The following is an 11,330-nucleotide window of genomic DNA, read 5'->3' as shown; positions in this document are numbered from 1 at the left end:
GAATCACTTCATATTTCAAGCAATTATCGAGTATAAGCTCAACAACTAGAACTTGTTCTTCCCTGCAAAAAAAAAACTAGAACTCGAGTTGAGTAAAAACAATACTTTTCTTGAGAAAAATATATATTAGAAGAGCTTTGTTTTTTGAGAAAAAAAAAGAGAAGAAGAACTTGTCCTCACTGCTCTCACTAGACAGGCCAGGCTTAAAAGGAAACGAGGCCCAGCTCAGCTGCCCCCCGCTCTCTCTCGGTCCACTCCACTCAGCCCAAAATCCGATCCCCGGCCGTCGATTGGAGGTAACCCGTCCATCCCCACGCGCAGCCGTCGCCAAATCCACCAAATCCGCCGGAGCCAGAGATCGGAGAGGGAGAAGATGGTGCGGGTGGCGACCTTCTTCGGGATGACCTTCGGCGCGTTCCTCTTCTGGGAGTCCATGGACAAGGTCCACGTCTGGATCGCCCTCCACCAGGACGAGAAGGTAACCTAATCGCCGGCCTATTCTTCCCCCCTTTCTCCCTCTAAGTCCGTTAGCTCGCCGCGCCAGATCTACCAGGTCTTCGATCCTCCCCGTCTTCGATTAGCTCCGCATATCCCGTCCAACATGACCGGATGAACCGTAGATTCTGGGAGTACGCTGGCCTTGTTTGTCCAGGTGCGATGCCGAGATTTGGAGCAGGGGGGATTTCCCCACTCGTTAGTTTTTCTAGTTACCGACGATCTGCTCAGGGATTGCAATTTACATCTCGATCTTTTGAAAAAAAGAAATGGAGATAGAAATGATTCTTAAAGAGTTGCAGCACACAAAGGGTAGAACATATAAGGGTGATAGAAGATGTATCTGATCACACCCAGCACGAAAGCCATATACACACTAGGATATTCATATTGTAATAGGAGCTGTGAACCTCCCTAAACAAAAGACATTTCAAGGTATTCCATTGTAAATAGAAGGTTAGTCCAGTAGGAAGGAAACACCACCCATTACCTCCTGTGTGTTTATGTTCAGAGTCCAATTCTGACGCATACCTCCGCCGCTGTACATCAGCTTCATTCACCTTGCAGGCCTCCGCCTCCCACAATAGTTCTTTCCAGCGTTTCACAGCTGCAAGAATAACATAGATTTGAAGCTAGTCCTATATTCCCACTGTTTTGGCTCTTCACACTGAATGCTACTCCCTCCGATCTTGATCATTTCAAAGCTGCGACACTTATCTTGGATCGGAGGGAGTACATGATTATAGTCTGCCTGAGAGTCCAGTTAGTCAGTCGAAATACAATTAGTATGAGTTGGACCCTTTCCTTGCTTCTGTTAATCATTCAACAGAAAAATCATGCCACTGAAACTGGGATTACATATTGAATGTATCCATCTACCCTGTTCTCTACTTTGGTATTGCCTATCCTACTACTGATTTGGGACTTGAGATATTTGCTTGATTAGTGTTGGACTTCTTTGGCAATGAATTGATGTAGTTTCTAATCATCCGGGTACCATGCTAGATGATCATAGTTCGCTGGAGAGTTCAGACAGTCAGTCCAGATAAATTTAGTGTGAGTTGGACCTTTTTCTTGCTGCTGCTAATCATTCAACAGAAAAGAGAAAACTCAAGCCACTGAAACTGGGATTACATCTTGAATCTATCCATCTAGTTTGTTCTCTACTTTGGTATTGCCTATCCTACTACTGAGTAGTGCTTTCAGAAATTTGCATGATAATTGTTGGACTTCTTTGGCAATGAATCGATGTAGCTTCTAATCGTCCGGGTATCATGCTAGATGATCATAGTTTGCCGGAGAGTTCAGACAGTCAGTCCAAATACAATTTGTGTGAGTTGGACCCTTTTCTTGCTGCTGCTAATCATTCAACAGAAAAGTGAAAACTCAAGCCACTGAAACTCGGATTACATCTTGAATCTATCCATCTAGTCTGTTTTCTACTTTGGTATTGCCTTCAGAAATTTGCATGATTATTGTTGGAACTTTCTGGGTAAACTGATGTAGCTTCTATTCTCCCGGATACCATGTGGGTTCACCTTTGCTTACAGACTAACCATTTTGCCCTTCTGTCACATGGAGCTCATATTAAGGGTAAATCGCTCAAGGGCAGCTTGTAACCTATACATTCAACTAGTATGTGCACTGAACAATCATAAAAAAGTGTATGCACAGTGAACAATCATCAAGATATGAAACCATAACTGGTCACCTTTTATGGTATTTCTAGCAGTATAATCGATGACCAGTGCTCGAAAAGAGTCACGATTAGTTGAGAGTTTCAGGCTAGTCTATAGTCAGTACCCAATTGACTCTTTGACTCTTGATCATTGGGGGTTATGTTAAGGATAAATTTCGTAAGGGTACTCGCCATCATTTTACAAACACATTAAGCATGTTTCTGTCTATACTTTTCGCACCTGCTTGTCAGAATATTTGATATCACCCTCCACTGTCCCCAAAAGATCATATTTGGTGAAGAACTCTGTTGAAATTCCAGAGTGGGAGATGAAAACCTTTTGTATTTATGTTAACGTGGGTTCTGGGGGTAGAATTATTGTTTCCACACTGATATATTTAATGCTTCTTGTGGATTAGATTTGTCTAAATTCATCTCGGGACTTGAGGTGTGAGAGCATTACATGTCTAATTGCTGTTCGGAACTTATTAGTGCCATCGAAACATAGACAGGTGGTTTCAGCTTTTGGTGTGTTCGTTTACACCAAAAACATCATCACCTGTACAGGGTCCAACCACATACACACCCCCATAACCAAAATCACCACTACCATGGAAAAAGTTTTTTGCAAATCCGTGTACTATAAATATATGTGGATATAAGTTAGTAGTATTTAGAAACGTACAAGTGTGTTTTCTTGAAGTAACTAAAAGTTCTCTTGTTATTTCAGCAAGAAAGGATGGAAAGGGAGATGGAGATAAAGAAGATGCAAGCAGACCTAATTGCTCAAGCAAAAGAGAGTGAATCATGATTGTCTTTTCGCCAATGGTTTCAACTAGTTGCTTTGTCATGTTTTTACTTTCCAAGTGATAAGCCTTGGCTGATGTATGCTTGACACCTCTAATAAACCAAGTTGTTATAACTTTGTTGAATCCAAGAGGCAATGCTCATGGTAAATCATGTTCAGTTTATAAAACAGCACAACCCAGCTTCACTCCCTTGGTTATGAGGAATAGCTTATGCAATATTTTGTAATGAAGGTGCTATTTTTCTTTATCAGACAAATGGTTGGTGGTGTTTCAAGGAGATGTTTTCATATTCCGGTTGGTTGTTTGATGCGCCATTCTAAGTGGAGTAATATTTACCGAGAGCAAGCTGGCTCATGAATTCTTGGTGAGACCAGTGAAGGCAGTTATTTCATTTGTGACTGGCGTCGCCATTGACCAGCCTTTCAGCGGAAGGGTGAAAATTGTTTACTACTGTAGTAGTATATCACAAAAGAAAATGTCTTCAAAGATTGCACACTTCATGCTACGATTATTAAGCACATCCTTTGTTATATTTTTGAAAGTGAACCGATGTACATTACTCAACAGAGAGATAAACCATCTGTGTGACAAGCCAAAAACAGCTCCTTTCTGCAGAATCGCTCGTGCGCTACATCTGATCTATGGTTACCCTAATAACACGATGCATGCTGGTGTGATTTAACACATTCACTCAACTCCTTCCCATCCATCTCAGATTAAACCATCTAAAGAACTTACTCGAGACTAAACCATCTACTAGTACTCCCTCCGTTCCAAATTACTTGTCGTAGAAATGGATGTATCTAGAACTAAAATACATCTAGATACATCCATTTCTGCGACGAGTAATTCGGAACGAAGGGAGTACTAAAATTTATCGGTTTTACTGAGCTGAGTTTTAAATAGGTCTCGTTCACCTTTTTAGCCATCCGATCATCACACGCCAAGATTAGTACTAGCGTTTTTTTTTTGAGTGGTGAAGATTAGTTTTTTTCTTTTTGAGTGGTGAAGATTAGTTTTTTTTTAGTAACAGCATGCGTTTATTCAAAGTTCATAAAAACGAGGGATACAAAGGTGAGCTGGTGGATCATCCAGCCAAACATGCCTGCCCACATCTAAGTAAGTAGCTAGCTTGGCTAATCTATGTGGTTCACTATTGGATTCACGCTGTTCATGTCTAAAGGAGACATCTTGCAGTACCTCTGCCCGGGGCTGAATATCCGTGAGAATCATGCAGTAGGGGACGAAGTTTGTGGTGAAGATTAGTAGTACTACTAGCGTTGTGCGTTGTGTTGTGGGAGCGACGCGGCTCGTGGCAGCCCATGTGCGCGAGCTTTACTAGGCCTTTTTTTGTTGGTCTATTGAGCTGGACTATGTGGGCCTTTTTTTTCTTTCTACGCAGTCGAAAAAAAGGTTCATCTATGGATGCGTATCGTTGCTTAGCCTTTTGCATTCCTCCGTCCATGCTACTGCACAAGCCGGAGTGACTGCAACCGAGAATGGGATGGTGTTGTGCAACTGCGCGAACCCGAAGCGACTGCAGCCGAGGATGGGAGAGAGTCGTCGGGCCAGTTGCATACCTACCACTAGACATGCAACGGCAATCGTTGTAAAAAAAATTCAAAACAAAGGCAAAAATTGCCTCATCTATTAATTACGCAGAAGAGAATTACTCAGTTAATTACGGAAAACCAGGTAAAAACCGGAACAATAAGGACCAAGCCTACTCCCAAAGACTGAAACACACAGGGCAAAGCCCACCCTAATCGACAACATGTCGATCTACGGCCAGACAACGTAGTTTCGACTCTGACGGAGAACTCAGAAGAACAGAACCAGACACGATTGGCGCCACGGAAGATCGCCGAAAGGGGCACCTGCAGCCAGTCATCGTACACCACAGGGCTCCGTCGCTGCGGCTTCGACTCCACAGCAGCAAACAAACCGAGGCAATACCGTGGACACGCCGGAGAAGAGCCGACTATCGCAACCATTACCGCGTCGCCGACATCGCTCCCACCATTATCGTTGTCACAGAAGTCCGGTCGTCACAGTGATTCTCTCAGGGCCGCCGCCCCGACATCCACCGCTCCGTCGCACCTAAAGCAACTGCAACTGAGGATAGGGTTGACGGGCCAGCTGCATGTCCATTTCTTTATCTTTATCTTATCATTTTTATCTTGTCAGGTGCAGATATAATATTCTTTGTCCATTTGGCCCATTTTTTTATTTTCTTTTGAAAATCTATTCATTCGCAGGCGAGCTGTAACTACTCTTCATGCACACACGACCCAATTACGGTGACTTTGAAAATTTTAAGATGATATGCCGGCTCAGTCTTTCGGAGGTGTTTATAAGGATAGGGTGTACGTGTGTGCGTTCATAAGGGTGAGTGTATGTGTGTGTATTTGAGTGCTTGCGTTTGTATTGTGTTAAAAAAAAACTTCATACACGAGAACACCACACTGTATTTTTTAATGTGAAGAGTGTGAGTCAAAGAAAGAAAGATGGATCTAGTCAGAAAAAGAACTACTACACAGGATAAGACCACAGACTTTGCCCAGCCGAAAATAAACAATACATATAGAGCGAAACGAGCACAAAGGTTGCTGAGCGATTTAAAAAGCATGTTTAATTTGGTACAACGTACGGTGACGTCAGCTGGTCTCAGCCGGCTGAGTTTCAGGCGATCCCAAAATTTGTACTCCCTCCATTCTAAAATATAATGCACCCGCGCTTTTCGAGGTCCAATTTTAACCATAAATTTAACTAACGAGACCAACTGCGGCGGGAGAAAAAAATATATAATTGAAAACTTCTTTCGAATATGAATTCACTGATATAATTTTTGCTCCCGCCGCAATCGGTCTTGATAGTTAAATTTACGATCAAAGTTAAAGCACAGAGATAGAGGAAGCACTACATTATAGAATAATGGAGGGCGAGAGCAAGCTGGCTCATGTACTCGAGACTGAACCACGATCAATCACGCAAAAGAAAACTGAAGTTCATGCGATGCTATCAAAGACCGCATGGTTCATGTAATGCTGATTAGATCATACTACCACCAATTCGCATTCAAGTACCGGCAGTTTCTGTAACCCCATTTCCTCTCTTTTTATTGAACAGAAATAAGATCACAGCTGGTACACATAAGTCTTTCCAATTGGCAATAAGGACCTGAGATAAAGATCACCACAACTTTATCCAAAGGCCGCACGTGGCACCGCACGCGCAGCCGCCGACGCCAACCTCCACCTCACCGTCGCCAGCCGGAAGCAAGCTAGGCTTCCGCAGAGCCGCAATGATCTTCCGGCAGCATGAGAGTTGCAGGATGGGTTGTGGTGCTGGTGGCTTTCCCAGCCAAATCATGCCTCCCATGCATATGGCCAACCTTGGCCGGGAGGAAGACAGGACGACGGCGCCATTGCAGATGTTGAAGAGACCGCTGCCGCCACTGTTGAGCTCTTAGTATTTTATTATCTAGCGTTCAACTTTAACGGTACTTCAGGGTCTGCCTGGTGGTGCTGGTGGTGACGGCGGCCCGGGCACGAGAGTTGGTTCCCTTCGAACTGATTTGGGTGAAAATTTGCCTCCGGCTTTTGCTAAGGCCGGCGGTGTCGGTGCTATCTGCGTCTTCTCTTCTTGAAGGCATAGTCGTGGAGAAGTTCAAGGCCACTATCGGCTATCTCCGGGGGAAACTCTAGATCGGATGATCGGATGATGACGGCGCTCTGGTGTCGTTCCTCCCTTGGGGGCGTCATTCTTGGAGATACACACGTGATCGAGGGACCAGAGGACGGATTCTTTGGTGGATCGGTGCTTCATCCTACACACTGATGGCGACTGATCTTGACGGCGTGGCGCAGTGCAGATTCGGAGTTTGCTGTGGGAGGATGGACTCGCGCAGGAGGACAACGCTGTCGGCCGTCGTGGTGGCGTCGATGACAGAGAGACTTGGCACAGTACATGCAACAGTACAGCTCTGAAGATGGATTGGTGGCAGGTGGCTGCGGCGGCCTCATACCCGGCAGACGTCCTGGTTGAGGAGTGCGCCAGACTGATAGGTGCCCCATACCCGGCAGGCGTCCTGGTTGGGACCTCAGGTCTTAGATGTTTAGGTTTGGCTGCGATGTCTGTTTGGTATTAGGCCCAGACTATCAGCGCTCTTTTATCAATTGGATAGGTGTAGTGACAGTTGTTGCTTAGACGGTGGCTTTAGTCTTGTTGTTATATGGCTTTGTAAGGTCTTGTGAGAATAATTAATAAAGTGGTTGTATGCATCGCACAGATACAGAGGCCGGGGTCATCCTCTTTTTTTAAAAAATAAAAATAAAAAATAAAAATCTGGCGTTCAACTAAAGGGATCCGGCTCCCGGCATCATGGATCTGGCACGCACACCTGGGTCTCCGGGGAGATTACTGAAGCAAGAAAAGGAAGAAAAGGGAGCAGAGGCCGACGAATCGAACCACTGCCATGGATTTGTAAGCCCAAAAAAGGAACATCCTACTAACTATGTCATGTGGTGGCCCAATCCGGGGAGAAGTGTAACGCCCCGGACACACCCGCCGGTGGTCGTTACTCCTGGCGGGATCTAGACTGGCCCCACAGATCAATACTAGTCTTTTCTGCGCACTTTGTCCTCACTCGTGCGCACCCGGGAGCAACTTCCCGGTCGGTCACCCATCCTGACACTACTTCAAGCTGAGCACGCTTAACTTTGGAGTTCTGTCCGAATGGGCTCCCGGAAAAGAAGGAATTTCTTATTAATATGAGTAGTCTATCATTCTTAATAAGCCAGGCTATCACAAGAAGGCCCAAGGCCTCAAGACGCAGTCGCCAGCTCGATCGAGCCTGGCGGGCCCAACAAGTCCAGTAGACGACGGCCAGCAGCAAGGAGGGGAAATAAGGAGGTGGAGCACGGGCAGGAAGGGGGCCGAGAATTAGCACATGCTGAACTTCCCTTTCCTTCTTCCCCAATCCTTCCTTCTATATCCAGAATTGTAATCAAAGGAGGGCCAAAATCCTAGCGAGGGCATAACAATTGGTATCAGTTGTCATCGATCCTCCCCGGTTCCGGCTCGATCCGTCAGTCTGATCGCGGTTGGTGGTGGATTCTCTCCGCCGCCATAATCCCCATCCTTCGGCAGGAACGCCCGACCGGGCGTCGATCTGGCGCCCAAGCGTCGACCACCCACGGTCGTTCAGGCGCAGCTCTCGGTGGCGATGGGGTCAATCGAGCAGCACAACGTGGAGACCGCCACCAAGCTCGACGAGATTGCAGAGCAGCTCAAGGGCATCACAACCTGGATGCGAACGATGGACGAGACGACCCGCAGCCTCAACTCCTCGGCGTCGCTTCTGCAGCTCCATTCCGAGGACGCGTCCGCTCGCCTCCGCGCTTTGGAGTCTTCTTCACCGCGTCCCACGATACCTCCAGATCCGGCCTCCTCTTCGGCGCCGCCTCCTACGGTGGAGGTGCGCACGGCGGGCACGGATCGGCCCCAAGGGCACGACGTACATCCAAATCCACGGGGGCCAGTTTTTGGGGATCATCCATTCCCTCAGCTGCATCCGGCTCATGGTATGTTCCCAAACACCCGCACGGGGTTCGATTCAGAGACTGGCCATGGTGACCGTCGACCGGCGCAGTCGGGTCGCTCCTCCTTCGGTAGTGGACCGAAGATGGACTTCCCCAAGGTTGATGGGGAGGACTATCAAGTATGGCTCGACAATTGCGAGCTGTATTTTGACATCTATGGTGTCTCAGACCATATGAAAGTTAAATTTGCCTCTTTGAATGTGATCGGTAACGCTGCACTTTGGCTCAAAATGGCCTAAAAACGCAAACCCCTCCAACATTGGGATGAATTGCGTGCAGCAGTAGCAGAAAAATGGGGCAAGGATAAGCATCAGTTCTATATGCGTCAGTTGCTGTTATTGAGTCAGATAGGATCTGTAGCTGAGTACACTACCAAATTTGACACTCTTTGTCATCAGATTTTGTTAGCTGATCCACATACACATGAGGTGCTCTTTGTAGAGCGTTACATTGCAGGGCTCCGTCCTGACATTCGTTCTGCTGTTGTTTTACACCGTCCTGAAAGTGTGGATACTGCTAGTTGTTTGGCCTTGTTGCAGGAAGTCGAGGTGGAACATGACAAATCTCTGTCAGCTGTGAAGCATGGCTCGCGCTCTTACAACAAATCATCGGCAGAGAAGAAACAAGGGGTTTCTGCTTCAGAAGACTCGCGGAAGTGGTCTGAAAAGCTGGAAGCACTGCGTGCCTACCGCAAGTCGAAGAATCTCTGTTTCACTTGTGGTGATCCATGGGCACGCGGCCACAAATGTCCTGACAAGGTGCCCATTCATGTCATGGAAGAGTTACTGGAGATTTTGCAGTTAGATGATCCTCCCGACCCTCAGCATCTATCAGATTCCTGCTCAGATGAGGAGGTAATGCTTTTGGCCGGGGACAGTGGCTCAACCCCGCAAGTCAAGCGATGCACCATGCGTCTCCATGGTCGAATTGGTAGCCGAGAGGTGCTAATTTTGGTGGACTCTGGTGCCAATTGCTCATTTGTGGATGCGGCGATAGTTGATGAGTTACAACTTCCATTGCAACAAACGAAGACAGCCTCATATGTAATTGCAGGAGGAGGGACATTGATGAGCTCTCAAATGGTGAACCAGCTCTCATGGTGGACTCAAGGCCATACCTTCTGCCAAGACATGAAAGTGCTCCCCCTCGGCTGTTATGATATCATCATTGGCGCGGATTGGCTCGAGCAGCACAACCCTATGTGGGTTCATTGGCACAAAAAGTGGATGAAGTTCACTCACGAAGGGCGCCGCATCTCCTTGCGAGGCATTCAGGACACAAATCAGCATCTTAAACCCGTCTCGGTAGGGAAATTGAAAGGACTGCTGCGCCGAGGGGCAATTCAACAAGCAGTGCAGATCAAGCGCGTGCACCAAGAGAAAGAATTATGCTCCGTTGCTGATACTCTTCCAACCCCTGACCCACTTCCTCCAGAGGTAGCCACGGTCCTGCAAGAGTACAAGGATGTGTTCACGGAGCCATCCACCCTGCCACCCCGGCGTTTGGGTGATCGTAAAATTCCCCTCATTCCGGGTGCTCAACCGGTCAGCGTTCGCCCGTATCGCTACACCCCCAACAAAAAGATGAAATACAGAGGCGGGTCAAAGAGATGTTGCGCAAAGGCATAATTCATCCTAGCTCCAGTCCTTTTGCATCACCCGTTCAACTGGTTCGCAAGAAAGATGGATCGTGGCGATTTTGTGTGGACTACCGGCAACTAAACAACATAACCATCAAAAATAAGCACCCAATGCCTATAGTAGAAGAATTGCTTGACGAGCTTGCAGGAGCAGCTTGGTTCACCAAATTGGATTTGTTGGCGGGTTATCATCAGGTTCGAGTGGCGGAGGGAGATGAATTCAAAACAGCTTTTCGGACGCACCATGGGCTATACGAGTTCCTGGTAGTTCCCTTTGGCTTGTCAGAAGCTCCCGCAACATTTCAAGGTGTGATGAATACGGCTCTAGCGCCGGTGTTTCGTGAAGGTGTAGTCGTGTTCATGGACGATATCTTGGTGTTCAGTAGGACACTTTAGGAACACATTGCAAAGCTGAGGACCGTTTTGCAGCTCCTGCGCGACAACCACATGGTGCTTAAACAGTCAAAGTGTGAATTTGCCAAGCCTCAAATTGAATATCTCGGCCATGTAATCAGTGCGGCAGGAGTTTCCACCGATCCAGCAAAGGTAGCAGCTGTCCAGCAGTGGCCGGTACCAACCACCGTACGCGCTCTGCGGGGTTTCTTGGGGCTTACCGGCTACTACCGAAGATTTATTCAACACTACGGGGTCATCAGCAAGCCTCTGACCAATTTTCTCAAGAAGGGGACAATATTTCAGTGGACACCAGTGACTAATCAAGCCTTCCAACTTTTGAAAACAGCCATGATTCAAGCCCCAGTACTGGCAGTGCCAGATTTCCGTCAGCAGTTTGTCCTGGAGACATATGCATGCAAAGATGGAGTGGGGGCAGCCCTGATGCAACAAGGGCACTCGGTGGCATATCTCAGCAAAGCACTTTGTCCAAAGAACCAAGCCTTAAGTACATATGAAAAAGAATGCCTGGCGATCCTCGTGGCGGTCAACAAGTGGAGACCTTACCTACAACACCAGCATTTTGTGATCCGCACCGATCAACAAGCCCTGCTGCACCTGACTGAGCAACGATTAAGTACTGGGATCCAACACAAAGCTTTTGTTAAGCTCATGGGACTTGACTACACTATCCAATATAAAAAAGGGATTGC

The 11,330-nt window shown here is 47.0% G+C and overlaps 1 protein-coding gene and 1 pseudogene across 1 annotated transcript; both read left to right on the top strand.

Moving 5' to 3' along the window:
• Nucleotides 1-224: 224 nt before the first annotated feature.
• Nucleotides 225-3,256, top strand: LOC147980999 (uncharacterized). Its single transcript, XM_087513739.1, has 2 exons — nt 225-478; nt 2,904-3,256. The coding sequence occupies exons 1-2, from the start codon at nt 374-376 to the stop codon at nt 2,982-2,984; spliced, it is 186 nt and encodes a 61-aa protein (XP_087369865.1). The 5' UTR covers nt 225-373; the 3' UTR covers nt 2,985-3,256.
• A 5,313-nt stretch (nt 3,257-8,569) lies between these two features.
• LOC147980998 (uncharacterized) lies at nt 8,570-10,620 on the top strand (annotated as a pseudogene).
• Nucleotides 10,621-11,330: the final 710 nt, after the last annotated feature.

This window comes from Triticum urartu, chromosome 3A, assembly GCF_056163025.1.
Source record: "Triticum urartu cultivar PI428250 chromosome 3A, HENAU_Tu73, whole genome shotgun sequence".
NCBI lineage: Eukaryota > Viridiplantae > Streptophyta > Magnoliopsida > Poales > Poaceae > Triticum > Triticum urartu.
Note: the sequence above shows the minus strand (reverse complement) of the source record. Positions and strands in the feature narration are given on the sequence as shown.